This window comes from Mesocricetus auratus, unplaced genomic scaffold (genome assembly GCF_017639785.1).
Source record: "Mesocricetus auratus isolate SY011 unplaced genomic scaffold, BCM_Maur_2.0 Super-Scaffold_100054, whole genome shotgun sequence".
Lineage (NCBI taxonomy): Eukaryota > Metazoa > Chordata > Mammalia > Rodentia > Cricetidae > Mesocricetus > Mesocricetus auratus.
Window position 1 is genome coordinate 1,493,378 of NW_024429231.1, and position 27,888 is coordinate 1,521,265.

General features: G+C 54.9%; 1 protein-coding gene across 3 annotated transcripts in view; it reads right to left on the minus strand.

The window, feature by feature from the left end:
• The window catches only part of Myh14 (myosin heavy chain 14), a 64,952-nt gene that overhangs the window by 3,487 nt on the left and 33,577 nt on the right, over window positions 1-27,888 (minus strand). For all 3 annotated transcript variants that reach the window (XM_040736054.1, XM_040736055.1, XM_040736053.1), the window contains 23 exons: window positions 26,186-26,373; window positions 25,404-25,525; window positions 24,902-24,971; window positions 24,400-24,560; window positions 23,707-23,815; window positions 22,710-22,841; window positions 21,634-21,840; window positions 19,544-19,681; window positions 19,281-19,404; window positions 18,999-19,170; window positions 17,346-17,558; window positions 16,265-16,409; window positions 15,887-16,093; window positions 15,200-15,304; window positions 14,968-15,120; window positions 13,880-14,128; window positions 12,386-12,598; window positions 10,541-10,753; window positions 7,251-7,412; window positions 5,489-5,617; window positions 4,856-4,944; window positions 4,652-4,775; window positions 2,991-3,199 (listed from right to left, as the gene is read on the minus strand). In XM_040736054.1, the coding sequence (XP_040591988.1) occupies window positions 2,991-3,199; window positions 4,652-4,775; window positions 4,856-4,944; window positions 5,489-5,617; window positions 7,251-7,412; window positions 10,541-10,753; window positions 12,386-12,598; window positions 13,880-14,128; window positions 14,968-15,120; window positions 15,200-15,304; window positions 15,887-16,093; window positions 16,265-16,409; window positions 17,346-17,558; window positions 18,999-19,170; window positions 19,281-19,404; window positions 19,544-19,681; window positions 21,634-21,840; window positions 22,710-22,841; window positions 23,707-23,815; window positions 24,400-24,560; window positions 24,902-24,971; window positions 25,404-25,525; window positions 26,186-26,373 (3,634 nt within the window). The remainder of the gene's footprint in view (window positions 1-2,990; window positions 3,200-4,651; window positions 4,776-4,855; window positions 4,945-5,488; window positions 5,618-7,250; window positions 7,413-10,540; window positions 10,754-12,385; window positions 12,599-13,879; window positions 14,129-14,967; window positions 15,121-15,199; window positions 15,305-15,886; window positions 16,094-16,264; window positions 16,410-17,345; window positions 17,559-18,998; window positions 19,171-19,280; window positions 19,405-19,543; window positions 19,682-21,633; window positions 21,841-22,709; window positions 22,842-23,706; window positions 23,816-24,399; window positions 24,561-24,901; window positions 24,972-25,403; window positions 25,526-26,185; window positions 26,374-27,888) is intronic.

The window sequence follows — 27,888 nt, forward strand, 5'->3', positions numbered from 1 at the left end:
TCACTAGGGAAACCAGGAATGTTAAAACATACGAGGACCTCTCTGCCCAGAAGGCTAGGAGTGGATGTCGGTAATGACCTGGTGACCTTTTTGCTATCTGTGGCGGCATACCTCACCCACCTCTTACTTGAGAGGCAGACCTCATCCAAAGTCTGCAGAATGATTACCCCAGACTCTTCCTGTCCTTAGGAAGCTGTCACATGTGTGTTATGTGTCTATGCTATCTCAGAGACCACACCAGACCCTAGGCCTTTGAGCTGCGGAACCCACCCTCATGGTCACATGCACGTTGTAAGGAGTTCTAAGTCACACCTTAAGCTTTATTGTGCTCCTGGAATGGGAGCAATCGAACTGATTCTTTCTTGGAAACCTTTTCCCAAATTGTACTGTGTTTTAAATATGACGCAACGAACCACCTGGCATCAGACTCCTGAAGTCAGTCTGCGCCGGGTTTCCACTGACACCCTCAGTTGATGTTTTCTGTTTGATACTTTTGTTTGTTTGGTGAATTTTGTTTTGTTATATGGAACAGCTCTGGCTGACCTGAAATTCTCTATGTAGACCAGGCTAGCATCAAACTCACAGAGATCCACCTGCCTTTGCCTCTGAGTGCTGGGATCAAAGCATGTACCACACACCTAGCTTGATGGGTTTTTGTTTGTTTGTTTTTGTTTGTTTTTCGAGACAAGGTTTCTCTGTATTGTTTTGGAGGCTGTCCTGGAACTCGTTCTGTAGACCAGGCTGGCCTCGAACTCACAGAGATCCGCCTGCCTCTGCCTCCCGAGTGCTGGGATTAAAGGCGTGCACCACCACTGTCCCAACTGATGGTTACTTTTTTTTTTATGTATACAGTATTCTGCCTACATGTATTCCTACAGGCCAGAAGAGGGCATCAGATCTCATTACAGATGGTTGTGAGCCACCAAGTGGGTGCTGGGAATTGAACTCAGGTCCTCTGGAAGAGCAGGCAGTGCTCTTAACCTCTCCAGCCCCTTGATGGTTTCTTTTAATTAACTTGACACAACCCAGAGTCACCTGGAAAAGTCTTGCTGAGGGACTGTCTAGATCAGGCTGGGGACTGTCGTGACTGTGTCGTGATGGGGGAGCACCCAGAGTGAAGTGGGCAGCCTTCCCTGGGGTTGGGTCCTGAACTGTACAACAGAAGCGGAGCTGAGCAGTGGCATGCACCTGTCCTCTTTGCTACTGGCTGTGGAAGTGACCAGCTGCTTCAGGTCCCTGCTGCCCTGACGGCCCCATAAGAGTGGCTGTGATCTGGAACTGCAAGCTGAATAGACCTATTCTCCCTTAAGTTGCCTTTGTTGAGGTGCTTGTCAGCAACAGAAGTGAAACTAGGACAGTGTGTGTGTGTGTGTGTGTGTCTCCGTGTATGAGTGTGTGTCTGTGTGTGAGTGTGTCTGTGTGTGTATGTATTTGTGTATGCAACTGTGTGTATATCTGTGTGTAAGTGTGTGTCTGTGTGAGTATATGTGTGTCTCTATGTGAGTGTGTTTATGCGTGAGTGTGTCTGTGTGTCTCTGTGTGTGTTGTGAGTGTGTTTGTGTCTGTGTGAATGAGTGTGTGAGTGTCTGTGTGTGAGTGTAAGTTGTGTGTGTCTCTGTGTGTCTATATGTGTGTTGTGAGTGTGTGTGAGTGTGTTTGTGTCTCTGTGTAAATGAGTGTGAGTGTCTGTGTGTGAGTGTGAGTTGTGTGTGTCTCTGTGTGTCTCTGTGTGAATGAGTGTGTGAGTGTCTGTGTGTGAGTGTGAGTTGTGTGTGTGTCTCTGTGTGTTGTGAGTGTGTGTGTTTGTGTCTCTGTGTGAATGAGTGTGTGAGTGTCTGTGTGTGAGTGTGAGTTGTGTGTGTGTGTCTATATGTGTGTTGTGAGTGTGTGTGTTTGTGTCTCTGTGTGAATGAGTGTGTGAGTGTCTGTGTGTGAGTGTGAGTTGTGTGTGTGTCTATATGTGTGTTGTGAGTGTGTGTGTTTGTGTCTCTGTGTGAATGAGTGTGTGAGTGTCTGTGTGTGAGTGTGAGTTGTGTGTGTGTGTCTATGGACAGATGACAGTCTCAGGAATCAGTCCTTACTTCCCACCTTGTTTGAGGCTGGGTCTCCTACTTTGCTGCTATGTACGTAAGTCTAGCTGGCCAGCGAACTTCAAGGATTCTCGTGTCTCTGCCTCCTTTCTTGCTGTAGGAATGCTGGGTTACAAACACCTGCTACCATGTCCATTTTTCATGGGGGTGCTGGGGTCTCGAACTCAAGTCCTTACACTCAAGTACTTTACTCACTGAGTCATCTCTCTAGCCTGGCTTCTTGGCTCTAAAAAAGAGTATTGTGGATATGGTGCTCGATACAACTGCAGCCACTTTGTGGCCACAAGGGACACACACAGACATTGACCCAGAGCCCAGTATCCTCTTAACTCAGACGTCTCTTTTTGTGCTGGTTTGATGGGGGAGGGAGTTGAAGTGTCACTCCTTCCTGTCCCTACACCCTTGGTATGGTGACTGCAGCGGCTCACATTGGGCTGTGGGCTTGAGCTGTCACAGGACTTGCTCTGCTTAGGGATAAAGTGGCATAGTGTTAGCCCCAAGCCTCTAGAAGCCATTGACAGTGTCCCTTACTCTTGGGACCACAGCTCTGCCATGTAGGCAATCCTGGGCTAGCCTGCTGGTGAATGAGAGGCCACATGGAACAGAACCAAGTTAGTCTAGTCTTCCTAGGCAAGGCCTTACATGTGCTTGAGCCCAACCAAGCAAAAGCATGTAGCCAACCCTCTGACGAGCAAAGGCACAGCAGACAGGCCAACCGAATCTGTCACAAAGCAAGCTTCCAGCCAGGCCCAAATTCAGAAGCAATAATAAACGTGTTCCGAAGTCACTAAGTTTTAGGGTGTTGTGTTACACAGCGGTAGGTAACTGCAAGACTGTGATCTAAACTGTCCTCTCCATGGCCCGCAGTTCCCTTCGGGCCAAAGCAACTTCCCTTCTCACCTGCTCTCCTGCTCCAGCTGCTCCTCCGCCTGGGCCAGCTTGGACTCAAGAGCAGCGATCAGCATCTTCTGCCGGGCTCGGGCTCCAGCGTCCTCTTCACCCAGGCGACCCCGGAGTTCCTGGATCTGCCGCTCCAGCTGCTGCCTCCCGCTCTCGGCCTTGGCTGAGAAACTGCGTTCAGCAGACAACTCTGTAGTGAGGGACTCTACCTGTAGCAGGAGAGGAGATGGGGCGCAGCGGTGAATCCTCCGAAGGGAGGAAGCTCCAGGGATGAGCGTGCCAGCGGCTGCCAAGTGCACAGCACGGAGCCTGGGATACTTCAGCGCTCAACAACACGTCAACACGCTCCAGAAAGAACCCACAGCAAACGGCACCTTTTACTTTGTAATGAACAGGAATCTTTCAAATTTATTTAAAATTACTCAAAATTATTTAAATCTATTTAAATTTAGTTTTAACATTTTTGGTTGAGTGTCTCATGAAGCCAGGTTGACCTAGAACTCACACTGTGACTGAAGATGACCTAGAACTTCCTGCCTCCGCCTCCCAAATGGCGGGACGACAGGCACGCACCACCACACCAGGTTCAGTCTGCTATTTTAGGGAGTCCCAGAGATGGCCACAAACTTGTTTAAATGCTCTAAATTTATGGCTGTGAACTAGGCTATTTCAGGCCCTTCACACTCTCCTCTGCGCCAGGGTCACCTGAGGGGCCTGTGAAGGAAAGGAGCAGGCTCCAGCTCCTGTCACCAGACACTCCCAGCACAGCCAGCAGAGACCGACCTGAGGGGTCTTGTGAGGAGCAAGGCCCCATTCAGCTGATAGCTGTGTAGGCACGGCCTTGAGCCTAATAACAGCACTTTCCCTCAGCCTGGAAGTCTCAGGGCAGCGGAGACATGGACGCATTGGGTCAGGGTCACTAAAGCTTCTGCGTCCTGCCTCCCAGGGCACATTCATGAGCCCGGCAGCCTCCTTCAGCCTCTGACGTTTTATTGTAAAGTGAATGGGGACAGGGGTTGGCTGGGACTCAGCAGGGAGAGGGCTTGCCTAGTGTACAAGGAGCCCTGGTCCCCAACACAGCACAATCTGGTTTGGTGACATATGTCTGTCGTCACAAATGGAGGCCGGGGGATCAGGACAGCGAGGTCATTCTCAGGCTACAAAAAGAATTCCTGAGCTACAGGAGGCCCTGCCTGAGACTGAAAAAGAGAAGTGCTGTGTGTTGCTAAACAGACCGTGCCCAGTCAGATTTGCAGGACAGGGAAGGAGGCCGTGAGGGATTGCTGGGACTCAAGGCCAGAACACAGCAATAAACACGCTTCCTTTACTAATGTGTGAAGCCATGCATTCACACGTCAGTATTTGCTCTCTGTGGCCTTGGCTGACCTTGAACCTGTGACACTTACTCTGGAAAGTAAGCAGGGCGGTGGTGGCGCATGCCTTTAATCCCAGCACTCGGGAGGCTGAGGCAGGCGGATCTCTGAGAGTTTGAGGCCAGCCTGGTCTACAGAGAGAGTACTGGGATTACAACTGTGAGCTGCCACCCTTGATAGCTCCCTTAACTATGTCAAGCCTGTGTGAGAGTCCCCAAGAGTCATGCCTTCCTGACTTGGGGGCCCCTGGGGGGCAGCTCTGGCGGGGGGGCACCCTGCTGTGCCCACCTGCAGCAGCAGCTTGCGGTAATGGTCCCTGAGTATCTCGGAGTTGTTCTGCTCCTCCTCGAGCTCCTCTTCCAGCTGCCCCAGCCGCCCCTCCAGCTGCCGCTTCTCCTCCAGGGTGGCTGCCCTAAGGAAGGCAAGGGGTTGCAGCTTCACGGGGTAGGCCGCAAGAGGAGCGCGCCCAGCCCACAGCACCGGGACACTCACTTGCTAAGGTTGCCCGTGGCCACCTCCTCTGCCATCTCGTCTCTGTCCTGTTGTGCCTGCCTCCGGGCTCTGTCTGAGGCGGCCAGTTCCTGCATGGACCAGTCATGGACCAGTTAGGACATTGCTATTAACCCTTCTCTACCCTCCATCCTTTTCCTCCTGGCTGTGAGCCTGTGACCCCCACCCCCACCCCGCAGGAGGGTTTCTCTTCGTGGGGGCCACCAGTGCTCCCCCTCCCCTCTTCTGAGCTGTGTCCTCCTGCAACCCTCTCCTCTTCCAGGTCTCTCACCACTCGCTAGGCCTCCTGTGTCCCCACACCGCCCACAGGCCCTCTCTTCCTCTACCTCACCCCTGGCCCCCAGACCTCCCTCACTCCAGCTTCCACCTCTTGACTTTCTGGATCCTGTCTTCTTCATCTTCCTGACTGGTCTTGGCAGCGCCTGCTCAGGCTCCCAGTAGCCCCCAGGAAAAGATCCCCCACTCCCAAAGAAAGAAGGCACAGGGAGCCACGCCCACTCCCCCAGTCTCACCCCCCCAACGCCTCCCGCAAAGCCCCTCCCCTCCTCCAGGCTCTCCAGTTAAGCCCCGCCCATGCCGGGGCCTCCCTCTGAGGCCCACCCATTCCAGCCTCACCTCCTGCAGCCGCAGCACCTCAGCTTCTAGCCCCTTGAGCCTCTTCTCACTTTCCCTGTTCAGGGTAAAGATCTCCTCCCGGGAGCTGCGCGTCTCCTCCACCTCCAGCCACAGCTCCTTCATCTGGGTCTGGGTGGAAGGCCCGGTGCAGGTTTAGTTGAGCTGCTTCACAAGAACTCCACCCTGGCTGTTACTCTGTGGGCAAGCAGGGCCAGCACAGAGCCCGTGTCTGTGCTCTCGGGCCAACTCCACCCCTTCTCTAGGCCTCCTTAACCTCTTCAAGTGAGCCAGAAGAGAAAGTATTTAGCCTGTGGTTCTGTGGGCACTGCCTGTGACGTGAGGAGGGGCCGACACAGCTCTCCTCCACCCAAGAGAGCCAGCATGGCTATGAGGAGCCAGAGAAAAGGCGGGTTGCAATGAGAAAACAGTTACTATTACTATTCATGCCTGACGAAGGGTTAAGCAAGGGATCCTTTCTCTAGGTGCATGAACTGGCCCTTCTGGCTGCGGCCCCACTTAAGAACATAACACAGGCACCTGCCGTTTTAAATACCGTGGTGCGGGCTGGGGCAGCTCAGTGACAGAGCTGTCTAGAATCCCCCAGAGGGGCTGGGGTGTGGCTCAGCGACACCCTGCCTAGATTATTCAAGGTTCCATCCTCAGCGGCACCAAATTTATTATCTAATCAAACAATGAACTAAGATTTCGAAGTCTAACATCTAAACTGAGTGAAGTGCAAGAGGAAAAAGAACAAACACGGCAGAGGCCATCTTCTGCGAGGCACCAGCCACTCAGCCACTGCTACGGCTGAAGGTGACAGGGGCCCAGCAGCCCTAGACCCCGCCCTGCTCATCTGCCTCCCCTGCATCTGCCTCCCCTGCATCTGCCTCCCCTGCATCTGCCTCCCCTGCATCTGCCTCCCCTGCATCTGCCTCCCCTGCATCTGCCTCCCCTGCATCTGCCTCCCCTGCATCTGCCTCCCCTGCATCTGCCTCCCCTGCATCATCCTCCCCTGCATCTGCCTCCCCTGCATCATCCTCCCCTGCATCTGCCTCCCCTGCATCTGCCTCCCCTGCATCATCCTCTCCTGCATCTTCCTCCCCTGCATCTGCCTCCCCTGCATCATCCTCCCCTGCATCTTCCTCCCCTGCATCTTCCTCCCCTGCATCTGCCTCCCCTGCATCTGCCTCCCCTGCATCTGCCTCCCCTGCATCTGCCTCCCCTGCATCTGCCTCCCCTGCATCTGCCTCCCCTGCATCTGCCTCCCCTGCATCTGCCTCCCCTGCATCATCCTCCCCTGCATCTGCCTCACCTGCATCATCCTCTCCTGCATCTTCCTCCCCTGCATCTGCCTCCCCTGCATCTGCCTCCCCTGCATCATCCTCCCCTGCATCTGCCTCACCTGCATCATCCTCTCCTGCATCTTCCTCCCCTGCATCTGCCTCCCCTGCATCTGCCTCCCCTGCATCTGCCTCCCCTGCATCATCCTCCCCTGCATCTGCCTCCCCTGCATCTGCCTCCCCTGCATCTGCCTCCCCTGCATCTGCCTCCCCTGCATCTGCCTCCCCTGCATCTGCCTCCCCTGCATCTGCCTCCCCTGCATCATCCTCTCCTGCATCTTCCTCCCCTGCATCTTCCTCCCCTGCATCTGCCTCCCCTGCATCTGCCTCCCCTGCATCTGCCTCCCCTGCATCTGCCTCCCCTGCATCTGCCTCCCCTGCATCTGCCTCACCTGCATCTGCCTCCCCTGCATCTGCCTCACCTGCATCTTCCTCAGCTGCTTCACGGCGTCTTCCTTGCCCTGCCCAGCAGCCGACATCTGGGCCTTCAGCTCCTCCAGTTCTGCCTCCAGCTTCTTGCGAGCAGCCACGGCCAGCGCCCTCTGCTTCCGCTCCTCGTCCCGCTCCACCTCTGCATCTCTCAGCTGGGGAGGGAGGTAGGGAGAGGAGAGGTCACAGGTCATGGCACCCAGTCCCTGGAGGGAAGCTGGGCTTAGAGAAATCACAAGAACTCGTCAAACAAAAAAGCTGTAAGGTTCAAAAGCTCCCTTCCTGAGGCCACTCAGGCAGGAGGCTCCTGGGAAGTGATGCGCACACAGGCCGGGTGACTTAGCCATGGGGCAGTTGTCTGAGTCACCCTCAATGCAATGGTTTGCCAAACTGGGCTCGACTCCTTTCTACGGTGGCCCGGTGCTCTTCCTATCAAGGATGAGTACAAGGTTGGTGGTTTGAATGTAATTGACCCTATACTTTCATAGGGAGTGTCACCATCAGGAGGTGTGGCTTTGTTGAAGTAGGTGTGGTCTTGTTGGAGGAAGTGCGTCATGTGGGGCGGGCTTTGGGGTTTCCTATACTCAGGATACTGCCCAGTGTCTCAGTCAACTTCCCGTTGCCTGGTAGGACTCTCAGCTACCTCTCCCCCGTGTCTGCCTGCACGCCACCATGTCCTACCATGATGACAATGAACTGAACCTCTGAAGCAGTAAGCGACTCACCCCAATGAAATGTTTTCCGTCGTAAGAGTTGCTGTGCTCATGGTGTCTCTTCACAGCAATAGAAACCCTGACTAAGACAGAAGGTTGGCACAGGGACTGGGGTGCTGCTGTGATAGGCCTGGCCATGCTTTTTTTAAGGAATATGGACCATGGAGCTGTGGGTTAGAAAATCCGTGGGAGGCTTTAAGCACTGCTCACTGGGCCACACCATCAGGGGCATGGAAGACAGTGGAGCTAAGAGTTATATGAGCTGTGGGGTGGGGCTGGCTCCAGAGGTTTCAGAGGAGAATTTCAGTTCTACTTCAATGATAAGTAGAAATCATTCTTATGATATTTTGGTGAGGGAAGTGGCTGCTTTGTGCCTTTGTCCAAAGAGTCTGCCTGAGGTGAAAGTGAATACTTTTGGATTCCACTGGCAGAAGAAATCCCAAAACAGCCTAGTATAGGCTCTGTCACGTGGTTATTAGTGGTAATGCTAATGAAGATTTATCATGAGAAGGAGCAAGCTGAGCAAATAAAATTATAAGATGTAAATTTTGAGGACAAAAAGAGCTCCAGGAGGTGGGATGGAGCTAAGCCCTTGTTCAGAGATAAACAGATGAAGAAACTGAGTATAGGCAGTGGTGACCTCAGGGCAACATCCCACACACCTACATTTCCAACTTGCGAAAAGGAACTAAAGAAGAGCTTAGAGCCTGGCATGGTGGCTCACGCCTTTAATCCTAGCACCAGGAAGGCTGAGGCATCGGATCTCAGTTTGAGGCCAGCCTGGTCTACAGAGTGAGTTTCAGGACAGCCAAGCTTAGGCAGTGAAAGACAAAAGGCTGGTGAAAATGTAAGTTAATGAGGAGGCCATGTTCCAGTGCCAGCAAGCAGCAGGACTTGGCGGCTTTGGCCACGTGGCTCTGGGTTTAGAGTTAAGGACTTTAGAAAGAATTCATGGAATCAGGTGACGGAGACCAGGCGTGTGTCAGGTGGCCCTGCACCACTGTGCGAAGCTGTGAAGTTAGAGATGCCGGAGTCATGGGACACCTGTGAGGAGAGCCGCTGACAGGGAGAGGAGCCAGCCCAAGAGAGAAGTGTGCTGCAGTCAACAGAGCTGAAAGGAGATATGAAGAGCGCTTTGACCTCAGACGGGAAGATGCAGAGGATGGGGTTTGTCCTGCTGGTTTTTGGTCTTGCTTTGGTCCAGTTTTTCCTTGCTATGCTCCCTTCCCTACACTTTGGAATGGTAATGTATATCCTGTGCTATTGTATGTTGGAAGTATGTGATCTATTTTTTGGTTTTGATCTTTACAGGTGATGACAGATTACATGAATCTCAGAAGAGACTTTGAACTTTGAAATTAACATTGAGACTGTGATAGACAATGGGGCTTTTGAAGTTGGACTAAACGCATTCTGCATTATGATAATGTTATAAATGATGGGAGCGTGAGTGTGGACTGTGGTGGTTTGAATGGAACCGATCCCATAGTCTCATAGGGAGTGGCACCATTAGGAGGCTTGGCTTTGTTTGAGTGGGCATGGCTGGCATGTGGGGGCAGGCTCTGAGGTTTCCTATGCTCAGGATACTGCCCAATGTTTCAGTCAACTTCCTTTTGCCTGCAAGATGTCGGACTCTCAGCTACCTCTCCAGCACCACGTCTGCCTGCATGCTGCCATGCTCTCTGCCATGATGATAAGGGACTGAACCTTTAAAACTGTAAGTAAGCCATCCCAATTAAATGTTTTATTTAGTTGTTGGGTTTTTGCTTTGCTTTGCTTTGATTTTTGAGACAGGGTTTCTCAGTGAAACATCCCTGGCTGTCCTGGAACACTCTTTGTAGACCAGGTTAGTCTTGAACTCACAGAGATCCAACTGCCTCTGCCTCCTGAGTGCTGGGAGTAAAGGTGTGTGCCACTACCGCTGGGCCAAATGTTTTCCTTTTCAAGTGTCTCTTCATAGCAATAGAAACCCCAACTAAGACAAGAAGTCTATTTAAACTTCCTAAGGAAAAGTCTAGAGACACAGTGAGGGGCAGGGGGTGGGGCCTCCTTGTTGGGGAGGCCTCACATGACACTTGGTGGATGGTGTGTGCTTGGGAACGCACATGTGTGTCACTGCCTTCTGACAGAACAGAAAGATGGCTTTCTGGTAGAGGTGGGCACGCTCACAGAGGGCGTTCCCTTTGCACACACAGTGGGCATGCTCACAGAGGGCACCCTACACACAGTGGGCACGCTCACAGAGGGCACCCACACACAGTGGGCACACTCACAGAGGGCACCCACACACAGTGGGCACGCTCACAGAGGGCGCTCCCTTTGCACACAGTGGGCACGCTCACAGAGGGCACCCTCCACACAGTGGGCACGCTCACAGAGGGCGCTCCCTTTGCACACAGTGGGCACGCTCACAGAGGGCACCCCACACACAGTGGGCACACTCACAGAGGGCGCTCCCTTTGCACACAGTGGTCACGCTCACAGAGGGCACCCCACACACAGTGGGCACGCTCACAGAGGGCACTCCCTTCCCCCACACAGATGCCCTGCAGCCACTCCCTGGATAGTACCTGCTTGGCCAGCTGCCTCCGTCTCTCCTCACCAGCATCGTCACGGCCCTGCAGGTCTCGCTCGTGTTGAGCCTTCAGGGCCTGCACCGTCACCTCCAGACGCAACTTGGCATCCTCTGTGGCGGTCAGCTCATCCTCCAGTTCCGTCACCTGTGTCCGCAGGTCATTGGCTGCCTGTTCAGCCACCCTGCGGGCTCGCTCCAGCTCGTGCACCTGGAGGGACGGGGAGTGAGTTTAAGCCCCCGGCTAGGGTTAAGGTGGTGTCTGAGGTAGAGCAGGGGAGGCTATGAGGGAGAATGGGATAGCAGCTGGTAGAAGGGCCTAGGTGAGTTCACTCCCTCATCCACACCGCTTGCTAAGCACCCGCAGGTGTCGTCTTAGATTACCTGGAAACATTTTATGCAAACCTGTATGAAAGGTCAGCTTTAGCTATTGTCGGTGACACAATCTAGAGTCATCGAGGAATTAAGTCTCAGTGAGGGGCGGTCTCTGTCAGTTTGGGCTGTGAAGACTGTTTTGACTATGTTAATTAACATGAAAAGACCACACCCACTGTGGGTGGCACCATTCCCTAGGTCTAGGTCCTGGACTATGTTAAAAAAAGAAGGTTCCTGCATTCACTCCCTGCTCTTGACTGGGATTGTGAACAGTTACTTCTCACGTTCCTGCCTTGACTCCCACCAATGATGGACCAGAACCTGGAATTGTGAGCCAAATAAATCCTTTCTCCCTGCATGCTGCTTTTGCTGGGGTGTCACCATAGCAGCAGAATCAGAAACAAGGCTGGGATCATATGTACTATATAGGTAGAAACCCCCTAATCCAAAAACCACAATTTAAAAGAAAGCCATGTTCAGGGGCAATAAAAGTAAAAAATAAAACCCCTAACAGGTGTGCCCACATACAGCCCACTGGCATGTGGCATAGCTATGCAGGAAGTATGGGTCCTAGCTATGGATCCATCACAAAATCATGCTCTAACAGTTGAACACACTGGCTACTCTTCCAGAGGACCCAGGTTTGATTCCCAGCACCCATATGGTGGTTCACAACCGTCTGTAACTCCAGTTCCAGGGACTCCAACATCCTCCTCTGGCCTCTGAGAGCACTGCACACATGTGATGTACACAGACACATGCAGGCAAAACATGTGTACACACAAAATAAATACATTTAAAACTTCAAAAACCAGAACCACAAACTTCTTACACATGGTGAGATTTGATTTTTGATAACTCAACTGCACGTTCATTCTAGAGTCTGACTTCTGCAGATGACTATATAGTATGCTGAGGTCAGGAGGGTAGACACACTTGTTTAAGGGAATGCAGGGAAAAAGCTTCTTCAGAAAGCAGCCCCAGCCCAGTCTTCCCTGACAGAGCTTGCCATGACCTTGAGGCTCTCAGATCTTTCCCTTCCTTGCAGCTGCAGCCTTCCCTTACCGCACAAACCTTTGACTAAGATGAATTTCCGTGTGCGCGCATGCGTGTGTGTGTGTGTGTGTGTGTGATGGAGGAGTCTGTTCACACCCTGCTAGTGAGTGTAGAATGCCCATTTAGCATTTTGTGAGTGAAGCTCTTGGCTGCGATGTGAACATGAGGCCAGGACATGTGCTGTGAAAGCACACGCGTGTGAACGCAAGGCCAGGACGTGTGCTGTGTGGGCAATGCGTGTGAACATGCGTGTGAACACGAGGCCGGGACGTGTACTGTGTGAACATGCATGTGAACACAAGGCCGGGACGTGTGCTGTGCGGGCACACGCATGTGAACACGAGGCCGGGGCGTGTGCTGTGCGGGCACACGCGTGTGTCTCCCATCAGCACTGTGCCCGGGGTTTGCTCACGTTCTTGCCCACGTCATCCTTGCTGCTCAGCAGAGCATCCAGCTCAGCCCGCAGAGCGCGGTTCTGCCTCTCCAGCTCCTCCCGCGCCTCCTGCTCCTCCTCCAGCGCCCGTGTCAGGGACAGGGCCCGGGCCTCTCGCTCACGGCCCTCAGCCTCCACCCGCTCTCGGTCCTCCACGGCCCGCAGCACTGCAGCCTTCTCCTCAGCCAGGAGCTACGGGAGAAGACGCAACGGGAGATGGGTGACTGGAGGGAAGGAAAGAAGGGAAGAGGAGAGAGAGGAGACACTAGAGACAGAGACAGACAGACGGACTGACGGACGATGGACAGATGGACGGACAGACGGACGGACAGACAGACGGACAGACGGACAGGGAGAGGGACAGAGCTAGCCAGCTTGCTCTGGGGACGCCCTGCCACCTCCACCAACGCTGGAATTACAGGAGGCCACACACCTGCCCACCCATGGATGATGGCGTATTCAAATTCTGACCACTGCATCTGGCGTGAATGCGGAGTGGTGGACCTCGGCCTTGTGAACTGTCAGCTGTCACCTGAGCTGCTCTTGCTGAAGCACTCACAGCTTTGAATAACCAGTCTGAGATGGCCCTGACAAACCAGGGTCTCCTGCGGCTGAGAACTGCTTAGGTGCCGTCCCTCCAACAACTCCAACATCAGATAAGGGGTTTTGCTGGAAGTTGACTTGCTAAAGGCGCCTTTTGTGTAACAGAGAGGCGGCTTAGACGCTCAGGCTGTGAGCTCTTCAGAGCTGATCCCTGCTGCTAGCAGAAGCAGGGTTTCCGTCTGGAGTGACCCCAGAGACAGTACCTACAGCCTTGGCACAGCAACTGTGGGGCCTGGAAACTTCCACCAGTAACTGATGGGCTTGGGAGTGATGGGAGCTTAGGCTGGGACTGGCTGAAGGGCTCTGACTTCTGCTGTCCATCTGTCTATCTGTCCGTCCTCCTCCCACACGCTGCCATGGCGCTCTGACTCACCGCACACCCAGTGTGACCATGAAGCGAACTCCAAACTCATGAGCAAAACAACCTTTTCACTTTCTGAGCAGTGTTTGCTACAGTGACAGAGCCGACAGGCACATGAGCCTTTGACAATGTGGGGATTATTTTTATCCCCAGGCTATGGAATACTTGGTATGATTCCCATTTTCTAGATGGGTAAACTGAGGCTGAGATGGGAGCAGCAACACGCAGGACAAATGAAGACGACGTGGGCACCCTCAGGGGCACAAGAGAGGGTGCTCTGCATATCATTATTCAAACAGGGTGGCGCTGTGTGACAGGCACAAACCAGGACACGTGGGTGGCCTGCTTTATGGATGTTTTGGCAGAGGCAACGCCTACCTGGCTGTGATAGCACTCCTATTCACACTTCAAAACATATCTCAAGTGCCCCTCTCTGCCAGCGAGTTTTCCCCTGATATTCGAATGGGCGTTTGGTTCCCTGGGGGCCAGCAGGGACCCAGGACGCTCACCTGGTCAAACTTGCGCTGCTTCTTCTCCAGGGTACTCAGAAGCTGCTTCTGCTGCCCCAGGTCCACCGTGGCATCGTCCAGCTCCTGCTGCAGCCGCCGCCGCGCCCGCTCCAGCCGCTCCACCGCCTCTGTCTTTTCTGCCAAGCGCTGGGCCAGGGCCTCTGCTTCCCGGGCTGCACGGCGCCGAGCCTCCTCCCCAGCCTCCAGCGCCCCAGCCTCTTCCTCCTGGCGTCGCCGCCATTCTGAGAGCTGCAGGCAGGAGAGCACAGCTGTGGGTGACTGCGGGGTGGGCTCCCGGCATCCTGTGTCCCAGCTGTAAACACAGGAGGCAGCTGACCACCCACCGGACCCTCCTGCCTCCGAGGACTCAGCCAGACCCAGCTCTTCCAGGGTGCTGCACCCTCAGAATGACCCAACACTCAGTCCAAATGGGACCAAAGCAGGTGACATAATCTGAGGAATCCACAGGATGAGTGAGGAGCAGTCTCCATGGAGGAGGGGGCATTGGAGATGGGTTTTGAAGCACACACAGGAGCCTGCCATTTCTTAAGGCTTCCCACACACAGGGTCAGAGCTACTTGAAGGGATTCATAATCTGGTGAGGAGACACACGGGTAGAATAGTCACAGCCTAAAGTATCCAGAACTTGGCCAGAGTAAAACGGAGAGTTTTATTATGGATTACAGGGAAGGCAAGACCCTAAGTCTGGAAGAGTGAAGGTTTGCATCCATTACTGGGACGGTCTGGCAGAGGCTCTGTCCAGGGTACTGGGGAGCCACGCAGCCTGTGAGGAAGAGTGAGCAGCCTTTGTGCCACCCGGGGAGAGAACAGCTTCAGAAGGGCGGTTTGATGACACGCAAGGTTAGAGTGCGTGTGCGTGCGCGTGCGTGTGTGTGTGTGTGTGCGTGTGTGTGTGTGCGCGTGCGTGTGTGTGTGTGTGTGTGTGTGTGTGTGTGTGTGTGTGTGTGTGTGCGCAGGGAAGGCAGGGCAGACACGGTGGTGGGACACAGAAGACTGGCCGGTGGGGGCTGGGACACTGGGCACAGCAGTGTAAACCCCCGGCCCCCGGTGCGGCGCTCACTGCCCACCTGGACCTGGGCGCTCTGCAGCTCGCGAGCAGTCCGCTCCCTGGCAACCACTTCCTCTTCCATCTGCTCCCGAAGACCGGCCGCCTCGGCCTCCAGGGCGCGCACACGGGACCCCAAGGCCAGCTTTGCCCTCGTCTCCTCCTGCAGCAGTTCCTGTGGGTGGGAGGGTCGGTGGGGGTCAGGTGGGGTCAGCAGCAGGGTAGCGGCCGGCAGAGGGGACGAGCAGGGTCACCTGGGTGTCGTGCAGCTGGGACTCTGCACTGCTCAGCTCCTTGCTCAGCCTGATGGCCTTCGACTCGGCCTCGCTCAGTGCGGTGGACACAGTCTCCAGTTCAGCCTGTGGGGAGGGGGTAATGAAGTCGGCTGGGGCGATCCATCATGGTGGATCTATCCAATCCCTCTGCACACATGGCTGGGAAGCCAGCAACATGGCCAGAGCTATTGAAGGATCTGACACAGTGTTGTCATGGGGTCACATGGTAGGTGCTCCCAAAGGAGAGGAATTTCTGGCCCCTGTGTCCATGGGGAAAGGTCACAGCTGTGTTTAAGCCCTGAAGAGGGAGCCACAGCCATGTCCCCATCAGGCTGGTGTGGTCAGTGAACAGCAGACACAGATGAGGGAATTCCATTCAGCAGTGAAAAGGGGCGAGGGAGCTGGGGGTGGTGTCTCAGGCCTCTAATCCCAGCACTCGGGAGGCAGAGGTAATTGCATCTCTGTGAGTTCAAGGTCAGCCTGGTCTACAAAGCAAGTTCCAGGACAGCCGGGGCTACTTAGTGAGACAGCCTGTCTCAAAAACTAAAAATACTTGAGCCAATCTAGATTGGGGTGGAGTCTTTTTTAGGGAGGGGTCTGTCCTATTTAGAGTGAAACTACTCACAGCCCCCCAGAACGAGTCACATGACGCCCCACCCTGCCCACCTGAGCTTTCTGCAGTTTCTCAGCAACTTCGGTCCGAGCCCGATCTACATCACTGGCGCGGCCCTGGACCTCCTGCAGCTGGGACTCCAGGCGCCGCCTCTTCTGCTCACCCTCCTGTCTCGAGGTCCGCAGACTGCTCAGCTCGGTCTTCAGCTCAGTGACCTCGGCCTCCAGGGTTATCCGAGTCTTCTCCCACACACCTTTGCCCTGTATTGGGTGGCGTGGCTGGGGTTACACCTAAGAGCCTCTGCACACACCACGATGGCTCACCCCCTCAATATTCCCTTTCCACCAAGGACCCCATCAATCAAGTAATTACTCAAATAACACTTTTGCAAGGCTGTATCCCTGAAGGTGGCTGGCCCACTACCTACTCACCCTCCGGGCTTGCTCCAACTGCTCCGCCAGCTCCCCCAGGGCCTGGCCATGCCTCTGCCTCAACTCCTGCATGGCCACCTCGTGAGCACGGGTCTCCTCCTCCAAGGTCTGCTTCAGCTCCGTCACCTCCTGCTCCCTCTTTGACCTTTGATGGCAGACGCGGGGAGACAGGCGCTCAGAGCAGAGGACTGTGGGAGGGAACCTCTTTCTCCTGCTCCTCTAAGGGTGTGCTGTACTCTGCTTCCCGTGAGGGTCTGGATGTGAAAACCCCCCCACAGGCTTATGTGTCCCGGGGTCTGGGTGTGAACCCCCACACACAGGCTATGTGTCCCGACGCTCCCCTGCCCAGCTGTTCTGAAAGGATGCGGAACCTTTGCCATGCGGGTCCGGCTGGTACAGGGAGGCTGAGGTTACAGCCTGGTTCTGTTAAGATTCAGCCTGCTCTACTGCAATCTCCCCGCCACACAGGAGATGCTTCTGCCACATCGAAGTCACGTTCTTGCCATGGAATCATGAACTAAAGCAACTCTTCTCTCTTAGGTCACCTCTGGTCAGGTATTTGGTTGTGTAACAAATACATTCCCAAGGGGGATTGTATCATCAAGGGTGAACTCCTACTCAAAAGGCCACTCCTCAGCAATGCTCTCTGAGAGTCTCTCCTAGAAACTGACTTAAATCTCCTTTAAAAAAATAAGGATTTATTTATTTATTATGTATACAGTGTTCTGCCTGCATGTATTCCTATGCGCCAGATCTCATTACAGGTGACTGTGAGCCACCAGGGAGTTGCTGGGAATTGAACTCAGGACCTCTGGAAGAGCAGCCAGTGCTTTTATCACTGAACCATCTCTCCAGTCTCCAGACTTCACTTAAGACTTGGTGTGTTCTCACTGTCTGCAGTTCCCTTATGAGCCTCTTGCCGAGGCCTGGGTCTGGTTTGACTGGACTCTCAGAGCTTCTGTAGGATTGGGGGTAGCTGAGGGTAATGCAAGGGTCTGACTTTTCCATTCGTATCTTCAGAGCTGGTATCTGTGTGAGTTGGGTCTCTGCCCGATTGCCCCGCCCACCACGCCCTCCTTACCTCAGCTCCTGCTGGGCATTGGTGGAGTCCAGCGTGTCCTCTAGCTCCCCACGCAGAGCCTCCAGCTCCTCTCCCAGGTCCCGGCGCTGCTTCTCCGCCTTGGCCCTGGCTGCCCGCTCAGCCTCCAGGTCCTCCTGAGCCTCAGCCAGGCCAGCCTGCGCTTCTCGAAGGGATTTGAGCAACTGGGCACGGGCACCACCCTCCTCCTCTGCCCTGCGGGGTGACAAGGGCAAGGGAGGGGTTGGCACTCAGGCAGACAGAGCTGAGGGTGAAGTTCAGGGGCTGTGGGTTCAAGTCCTGGCTGTCTGGTCATGTGGCTCCCGCTCCCAAGTTCTTCCTACTCCTGGACGTGCCGCAGAGTGCTACCACAGTTCTCCCAGGTGGCACTGGGCTCTGCATGTCTCCTTTGGGGATTCGCAGTTGTTGTTTTCTAGGTCAGGGTCTTTCTAAGTTGCCCAGGCTAGCCTTAAACTCATAGCAATGCTCCTGTCTCAGTCTCCCAGGTGCTGGGATGACAAGCATGTGCCACCATGCTGGGCCATTTTAACTTCTGTGTGTCTGTACAAGTGGAGGCCAGAGCTGTCTCCTTCAAATCACTTCTCCACCTTAATTTATTTTAAAGATTTATTTATTATGTATGCAGTGTTCTGTCTGCACGTATCCCTGCAGGTCAGAAGCGGGCACCAGATCTCATTACAGATGGTTGTGCATCACCATGTGGTTGCTGGGAATTGAACTCAGGACCTCTGGAAGAGCAGTCAGTGCTCTTAACCTCTGAGCCATCTCTCCAGCCCTCCACCTTAATTTTTTTTTAAGATTTTTTTGTTTTGTTTTTTCGAGACAAGGTTTCTCTGTATTGTTTTGGAGGCTGTTCTGGAACTCATTCTGTAGACCAGGCTGGTCTTGAACTCACAGAGATCCACCTGCCTCTGCCTCCCGAGTGCTGGGATTAAAGGTGTGCGCCACCAAGGCTGGCTTAAGATTTATTTTTATTTCCTGTGAATGAGGGTTTATCTGCATGTAGGCATCTCCACCACATGGGCAGTGTCCATGGAGGCCAGAAGAGAGCTGTACCCACAAGACTGTACTTACAGATGGCTGTGAGTCTCCATGTGGATAGTGGGAACTGAATCTGGGTCCTCTGCAAGAGCAGCCAGCGTTCTTAACCACTGAGCTACCCCAGGCTTTCTAATTCACATGGTAATCCTCTGAAATGGAGTCGCCCTCACTCACAAGCCAAGGCTCCACGAGAGGCCGCCCGTGCAGTGTGAGCAGTGTATCTCAGACAGGCGTGTGTGAGCAGTGTATCTCAGACAGGCTTGTGTGAGCAGTGTATCTCAGACAGGCGTGTGGCCGGTGTGAGCAGTGTATCTGAGACAGGCATGTGTGAGCAGTGTATCTCAGGCGTGTGGCTGGTGTGAGCAGTGTATCTCAGACAGGCGTGTGTGAGCAGTATATCTGAGACAGGCGTGTGTGAGCAGTGTCTCAGACAGGCGTGTGTGAGCAGTGTATCTGAGACAGGCATGTGGCTGGCGTGAGCAGTGTATCTGAGACAGGCGTGTGTGAGCAGTGTATCTCAGACAGGCGTGATAGCCTGCAGCCGGCACACTTGGCTCCCCCACACCGTGTCCAGCTGCCCCTGGGGAAAGTCACCTGAGCAGGGCGGCCTGCAGCTCATCCTCCTTGCGGCCCAGCTGTGCAAGCAGCTCCTCTGCCCGCTGCTTGTGTTCCAGCATCTGCTCCTGCAGCTCGGAGCTCTCCCCGTCCAGGCGCCGCTTCAGCTTCTCCAGTTCCTGGCGGCCTTTCTCCTCCTTCTTCAGCCGGTCTGTGGGCACCAGGACAGGTGAGGCTGACACTGAGGTCCGGCACCATCCAGCTCCTCCCTCCGACCCTGTAGCCACAGGCACACAGCCCATGCTGGCCCCGGCTGCTAACCCTCCATGTCTGCGATTGTGGCTTCATATTTGAGTCTCAGCTTGTTGAGACTCTTGACCTTCTCCTCTTCTTCGGCTGCCTGTGAGGAGAACTCAGACAGGCGCTCCTCCAGCAGCCTCCGCTCCTGGGGACAGAAGAGGCTCAGGGTCCTCGGCCTCCCTGCTGTCTTACCAGCGTCCCGCCCTGCCCAGCCCGCTGTCCACCCTTCCCTGGACCAGGGTCCCATCTACCGCATCTTGCTTTGGTGTGCCCGTGGCCCCCACCTTGCTCAGCTTGGCATTCTGGTCCTCCAGGAGCAGCAGGTCCTCCTCAAACTTCTTCATCTTGGCCTCTGTGGTCACCTTCTCCAGCTGCAGCTTCTGCCGGGCCCCCTCCTCGGCTTCCAGGTGGCTCTCCAGCTCCTGTGGGGGCAGAGGTCCACACCCTGGGTGACACTGGGAAGCATCAAGCCTTCCCTGGTTTTTCCTTTCCATTCATTGGCTTGACAAGCACTTTTTGAGTGCCTAGTGTATACCAGGCACCACTACAGACCCTGAACATGGGTAACAATCTGTGTCCCTACAGAAGAACTCAAACATTCCCTCGGTGCAGACTTGGGGGAATAGCCACCAGATAGTGGGGTGGGGTAGGGGCTCAAGACAGATGCCTTCAGAGCCAGGAGACATGGGCTGAATCCTGAAGAGGGAACTAAAGAGCCAGAGCCAGCGGGATCTGAAGCTGACATGGTCTAGCTCCACCACCATTTGAATGAAGTCCACATAGTCTTTGTGCTCTGGACCCTCATGGACCTATGTGTGCTGTGACCTCACATCTGTATGTGTGTGTGTGCTGTGGGCTCACACCTGTATGTATGTGTGTGTGTGTGCTGTGACTTCACACCTGTATGTGTGTGTGTGCTGTGACCTCACACCTGTATGTATGTGTGTGTGTGCTGTGACCTCACACCTGTATGTGTGTGTGTGCTGTGACCTCACACCTGTATGTATGTGTGTGTGTGTGTGCTGTGGGCTCACACCTGTATGTGTGTGTGTGCTGTGACTCACACCTGTATGTGTGTGTGCTGTGACCTCACACCTGTATGTGTGTGTGTGTGCTGTGACCTCACACCTGTATGTATGTGTGTGTGTGTGCTGTGACCTCACACCTGTATGTATGTGTGTGTGTGTGCTGTGACCTCACACCTGTATGTGTGTGTGTGTGCTGTGACCTCACACCTGTATGTGTGTGTGTGTTGTGACCTCACACCTGTATGTGTGTGTGTGTGCTGTGACCTCACACCTGTATGTATGTGTGTGTGTGTGCTGTGACCTCACACCTGTATGTATGTGTGTGTGTGTGCTGTGACCTCACACCTGTATGTGTGTGTGCTGTGACCTCACACCTGTATGTGTGTGTGCTGTGACCTCACACCTGTATGTGTGTGTGTGTGCTGTGACCTCACACCTGTATGTGTGTGTGTGTGCTGTGACCTCACACCTGTATGTGTGTGTGTGTGCTGTGACTCACACCTGTATGTGTGTGTGTGCTGTGACCTCACACCTGTATGTGTGTGTGCTGTGACCTCACACCTGTATGTGTGTGTGTGTGCTGTGACCTCACACCTGTATGTGTGTGTGCTGTGACCTCACACCTGTATGTGTGTGTGTGTGCTGTGACCTCACACCTGTATGTGTGTGTGCTGTGACCTCACACCTGTATGTGTGTGTGCTGTGACCTCACACCTGTATGTGTGTGTGTGTGCTGTGACCTCACACCTGTATGTGTGTGTGTGTGCTGTGACCTCACACCTGTGTGTGTGTGGGTGCTGTGACTCACACCTGTATGTGTGTGTGTGTGCTGTGACCTCACACCTGTATGTGTGTGTGTGTGCTGTGACCTCACACCTGTATGTGTGTGTGTGTGTGCTGTGACCTCACACCTGTATGTATGTGTGTGTGTGTGCTGTGACCTCACACCTGTATGTGTGTGTGTGCTGTGACCTCACACCTGTATGTATGTGTGTGTGTGTGCTGTGACCTCACACCTGTATGTGTGTGTGCTGTGACCTCACACCTGTATGTATGTGTGTGTGTGCTGTGACCTCACACCTGTATGTATGTGTGTGTGTGTGCTGTGACCTCACACCTGTATGTGTGTGTGTGCTGTGACCTCACACCTGTATGTGTGTGTGTGTGCTGTGACCTCACACCTGTATGTGTGTGTGTGTGCTGTGACCTCACACCTGTATGTGTGTGTGTGTGCTGTGACCTCACACCTGTATGTGTGTGTGTGTGTGTGCTGTGACCTCACACCTGTATGTGTGTGTGTGCTGTGACCTCACACCTGTATGTATGTGTGTGCTGTGACCTCACACCTGTATGTGCTGCTGCAGCCTCTTCTTCTCGCTCTGCAGCTGTCGGCTGCACTCCTCTTCCTCGCCCACTCGCGCCTCAAGCTCCGACACCACCAGCTCCAGCTCCTGCTTCCGGGCGGACAGTCGCGCCCGAGTCTCCTCGGCCTCGGAGCACAGCTCTGCTTCTGCACGCAGCTGCTCAGCCAGGCGTGAGCGCTCCTCCTCTAGCTGCGGTGCGGTGGCGGGGACCAGTCAGGGGCCTGCACTCAGGCTCCCCACACCCCCTAGGGACCCCCACCTCCCAGCACGCACTTGTCAGGGTCCCTCTGCCCGGCTGGACACAGCCAGACACTGTCCCTCAAGCTCTGACCCAGCCCTCACGCACACAGCGCTGCCACAGCTCCATCCAAAGACCCACTCACCCCTCACCTTACACTTCCTGTTTGTCCCAAAGCTCTATCCCTCCCAAGGCCCCAAGCCAACCTTGATCCCCACCCCTGCCCTGCCCTGCCCTGCCCCTGCCCTGTCCTGCCCTGCCCTGCCCCTGCCCTGCCCTGCCCTGCCCCTGCCCCTGCCCTGCCCTGCCCTGCCCTGCCCTGCCCTGCCCCTGCCCTGCCCTGCCCTGCCCTGCCCCTGCCCCTGCCCCTGCCCCTCACCACAGGAACACTGCCATCACACAGACCCCGCCCTTCATATACTGCACCCCCGCCCCGCCCCTGCCAGCCACACCCCTCACCAGCTCCACCATGGCCTTCTGCCCTCCCACTGCCCCCCTTGGTCCTTCCTTCACATACTGGCTCCACCCAAAAGACCGCCCGTCACAGCAGAGCCACACCCACAGAGGCCACACCCACATAGGCCTGCACCCACAGAGGCCCGCCCACACACAGGGCCACACCCACAGAGGCCACACCCACACAGGCCCGCACCCACAGAGGCCCGCCCCCACACAGGGCCACACCCACAGAGGCCACACCCACACAGACCCACACCCACACAGGCCCGCACCCACACAGGGCCACATCCACACAGACCCACACAGACCCACACCCACACAGGCCCGCACCCACACAGGCCCGCACCAGGGCTCGGCTCACCTGTGCCACGCGGCTCTGCAGCTCCCCCACCTCCCGAGCACTCTGCTGGTGCAGCTCCTGGACCTTCTGCAGTTCCTGGGCGCGCGCCTGCAGCACCTCATCCTGCCGTGTCACCTGCAGCAGCGGCTTCACCTGGGGAGGTGCGGGGTTCCTGTCATGCTTGGGTGTGAACTGTGTGAACCTGGGTGGTCTGGGGACCCTGGCTCCTTCTGGATCCAGCTGTACCCAAAGCTGCCTATACTTTTCTTTTGGTTTGCTTGGCGGTTTTGAGACAGGCTGTCATATAAAAGCCAGGATGGCTTAACTCTCTCTCCCAGCCACATTTATTTATCCACTGTGGGTATGGGCTTACACGTGAGCACGTGGGGTCAAAGGACAGGACAGCCTGTGGAAGGCAATCCTCTTCTTTCACAGTATGGGTCCTGGGGATTGGCAGCAAGCACCCTTAATCTGCCAAGCCATGATATTACCCCCCTTTTTTACATAGGTCTATGTAGCCCAAGGTAGCATCAAACTCTATGTGTAGCCAGAGATGACTTAGAGCCCCTGATTCTCCAGCTTCCTGAGTTCTGGGACGACAGCTTTGTGCCATTGAGCCAAGGCCTCAACCCATCCTCCCCAGTTCAGGGATTCCAGGCAGGCCTCACCCCACCCTACCCCCCCACCCCAGTGTCCTGTATCAGACTAGTTTAAATCACTGTCATCTAAAGAATCCTGGGTAAATTGGGTGGTGGTGCAAGCTTTGATCCCAGCCCTCGGGAGGCAGAGGCAGGCGGATCTCTGTGAGTTCAAGGCCAGCCTGGTCTACAAGAACGAGTTCCAGGAAGCCTCCAAAGCCACAGAGAAACCCTGTCTTGAAATAAGAGGGAGTGGGAGAGGGAGGGGGGAGGGAGAGAGGAGGAGGAGGAGGAGGAGGAGGAGGAGGAGCAGCAGCAGCAGCCCGGGTAACAGGAGGTTCTGGTTCACAAACACGGGCCGCAGGCTCAGCCTCGCTCACCTTGATGAACAGTCTCCACCACTGCCAGTTCCTCAGCTTGAGATAGGCGGCACAGTTCCTTTGCATCACCCGCAGGGCGCTCTGCTGCTGCTGCCTTCTCTGGAAGGCCCTGTGGGCACACGGATGAGAGTCGGAGCTGGCCCCAGGAAGCAGCCACTGTGGACTTCGTTACTTCTCAGATGGGCTCTCATGTAGCTCAGGCTAACTTTGAACTCCCGATCCTCCTTTCTCTACCTCCTCAGTGTAGGCAGGGATGATGGGGGCCTCCTGCATGCCAGGTGAGCCCTGTGCCAACTGAGCTGGAGTCCCATCACGGCAGACTTTGTAATCAATCTTACACACCCTGCTCTTGGCTCCGTCTGGGCCTCAGCCTCCCTTCCTAACCTCAGCCCGTCCCGACACACTGACCCTGCTCTTGGCTCAGAGCCCTCCACAGCTCCCCAGGACCCCTAGGCAAGGTCGCAGCCCTCAGCCTGGCCTGGGGCGTCCCTTCTACCGGCTGCTTGTTCTGAGGGGAGGAGAGACTGTTCTAATCTGCCTGCAGCCTGAGACAGGCCAGGTGCCCTGTCACAGACTCTCACACAGACCAGCTTGGCATCCTTTCTCCTCCAGGCAGCTGCCACCAAGACATGTCACTCCTCTAGCTGGGGACAAACATGTCCATCACATGTGGCACAGCCCTGCTTCCCTCACCTGCGGGCCAGGTACCCTCGTGCTGCCGCCTGGAAAGACACTATGATGTCGGTGACCTTCAGGTCCCGCTCCTCCTCCAGCTGGGCCAGGACTCCCGCGCGGAAGAAGACCTTGCTTTGGCCAACACGGTATAGGTTGGGGTCTAGCTCCAAGGCCTGGATCTAGGGTGACAGTGGGTAGGAAGGAGATGGAGAAAGGGGAACAGAAGGACAAAGGGGAGTCCTCCACCACCTGGATTCCCTGGCCAGGTGCTACACCTGCACAGACCCCGCCCCCTGCTGTGGGCCCCACCCACCTCATGGCCCCATGCAACATCTTTTTGCTGGCCAACCCTTCCCATATATTCACCCCAACACCAAAGGCCCTGCCCATGCTGTTAGTGCCACCCCCATCTACAGGCTCCGCCCCCAGCAAGAGCACCCTCAGCCACAGGCCCCACCCATTGAGCGGCCCCCCTCAGACACAAAGCCCCACCCCTGCACAGGCCCTGGCCCCTACCCACCATCTTCTCACAGGCCTGCTTGCCATCCATGAAGCCCTTGGGAATGGCGTTTGGGGTGAGGATCTCATAGCTGCAGCCAGAGGGGCAGGTGGAGGGAAGAGGACCACAACATCATGAGACACATGAACAAGGCTTGTGGGGTCAGGGATGCTAACCACGCCGCTGAGACATTTTTGGAATTTTTTTTTGAGACAGGATCTCACTATGACGCTCTGGTTGGCCTGGAACTCTCTGTGTAGATTAGGTTGGCCTCAAACTCAAGAGATCTTCCTGTTTCTACCTCCCCGCTGGTGGGATTAAAGGCATGCACCACTATGCCCAACTTCAGCTTCAGTTTTAAAGTTCGGCTGGCACCCAGACCCCTTTTTCCTTCCCTTCTTAAACACCTCAGCAGGGAAAGTGAGACACAGAAACCTGGCCTCAAGCCCCCAAGCCGAGATGGCCTTGAAGGAACTTGACTCCCACCCTGCCCCGCCCCCTTTGCTGTCCCAGTTCGGCTCACCGCTGTCGGAACTCCTGGAAGAGGATGCGGTTGGGGAAGCCCTGGCGGCAGATGCGGATACCCTCGAGAACCCCATTACAACGGAGCTGGTCCAGCACCAGGCGGGGCTCCAGCTTCCCAGCCTGCAGGGTTGACAGCAAGGTCAGCAGAGCCACCAGGGGTGCCACGGTCAGGGCTGTGGCAGGTGCTGTATCACTGAGCAACGCCCCTGGCCCTCTTTTTCCTTTTTATTTGAAACAAGTGTTATTAAGTTGCCCAGCCTGACTTTGAACTGGTGCTGTAGGTGAGACTGGCCCTGAACTTGACACCTCTTCTGTCTCGTTGTCCCTCGTGCAGGACTGACGGGCCTGGATCCCAGCAGCCTTTCCATTCCTTATTCTCACCATGGCTCCCTGCCTGCCTTTCACAAGCTATCTCCGCTTAGAAAACTGTTTAGGCCACACAGCTTAGTCCCCTCCCCTCCTGGGAGCCCCCTGGAACTCCTGGCGAGGTAAAATCTAGCCTGATGCTCCTTAGCCCTTCAGAGTCCCCTGAACATTCACTCTGGGTGGCTAGTCGAATGTGTGCTTTATGAAGTAAGTAAGTACTCCTTTCACCCTGTCACCAGCAAACACAGGAGCAACTGGCACAGGCTCACCTCTCTGCCACCGTGTCCCCAAGTCCTGTCTCTGCCACAGTGGACACTCAAGAAGTTTAGGTCACAGGAGCAGAGACCCCAGACATGGCAGCCACTTGTACCCACCCAGAGAGCGCAACAAGCTGATTGGACTCTACCTACTCACCCTCTTCTCATGATTGGGGACGATGCAGCGGACGAAACTGGGGTTGGTATTGCTGAGTGTGGCCATGAGGCGGCTCAGAGATTCCTTGTAGAGCTGCCCCACAGTGCGGAACATTCCACGGCGGGGGCGACCGCCCGGAGGGCCATCCCCGAGACTGCTCACCTGCTCCAGACCCACAATGCCCTCCACTGTGGAGGGACAAAAGGTGTATGAAAAGGATGAAGGTCAGCCAGCTACAAATCCATGCCATCCTCCTGCCTCAGCCTCCAGCATGGCGGATCCAGGCCTGAGCCACCACACCCAGTTTCTTAGGATCAGCTGTAAGGACTGGAGCTTGCCAGAGAGGAACGTCTTGTGATTTATAGGACCTGGCTTGTCATATATAAATAACATTGCTCCTTGGCCTGGTCAGGGGTGCGCAGTTGACAGGCAGACAGGGCCAGAAAAGCAATAACTGGTCTCAAGGTCACATAGCTCAGAAACCAGAAACCCCGGGACAGAACCTGGCAGTGAGTCCTCATGTGACCTGCCATTGCTGACACTCCCCAAGTCAAGTCTCTCTGGTGCCCATATGCCGTCAGTCATTTTCAAAACAACAGATATCATTGGTTATGTTACTCAGCATAAGGAAGAGCCAAGGTTCTGGGTTCAAATCCCTGCTCTACCACTCATTGGCTGTGTGCTCTTGAGCAAGGCTATATAACCTCTGTGTTTGTTTTCCTCCTCTTCTTCTTCTTCTCCTTCTTCTCCTTCTTCTTCTTCTCCTTCTTCTTCTGTTTTTTTTTTTTGAGACAAGGTTTCTCTGTGGCTTTGGAACCTGTCCTGGAACTAGTTCTTGTAGATCAGGCTGGTCTCAAACTCACAGAGATCTGCCTGCCTCTGCCTCCCGAGTGCTGGGATTAAAGGTGTGTGCCACCACTACCCAACTGTACTTGTTTTCTTATTTACACATTAGGTGCTCAGGAAATGCCTGTCTTAAAATGGTATTACACTGTGTGTGAGGGAGGGAGACAGAGACAGAGACAGAGACAGAGAGACAGAGAGAGAGAGAGCACCTCTGTGTGTGATTGTGTGTGTGACCTTGTGTGTGTGATCTCGTGTGTGTGATCATGTGTGTGTGAGTGTGTGTGAGTGTGGGAATGTGTGTGAGATCGTGTGTGTGATCGTGTGTGTGAGTGTGTGTGAGTGTGGGAACGTGTGTGTGAGATTGTGTGTGATCTTGTGTGTGTATGTGTGTGAGTGTATGTGTGTGTGAGTGTGTGTGTGATCATGTGTGAGTGAGTGTGTGTGTGAGTGTGTGATCATGTGTGTGAATGTGTGTGTGAGATTGTGTGTGTGAGTGTATGTGATCTTGTGTGTGTGATCGTGTGTGTATGATCATGTGTGTGTAAGTGTGTGTGTGTGTAAGAGTGTATACTGTATGGGGCACATTGGTTCTCTCCTTCCACCACGTGGGTCCTGGGAGATTAACTCAGTCTTGGCAGCACACACTTTTGCTTGTGAAGCCATATTGCTGGCCCCTTCTGTGTATTTTTAATACATGGTCTGGCCAGAAAGCTCTAGAATCACCAAGGGCTCAGCGAGGAGGGAAAGATCTCATGCAGAGAGGAGTGGGGACCAACATGTCCATCCAGGACCCCTCCCGTAGTCCCCCAACTGTGTTCTACAAGTCTCACCCGTGGGTGCACAGAGAGACCCACCCC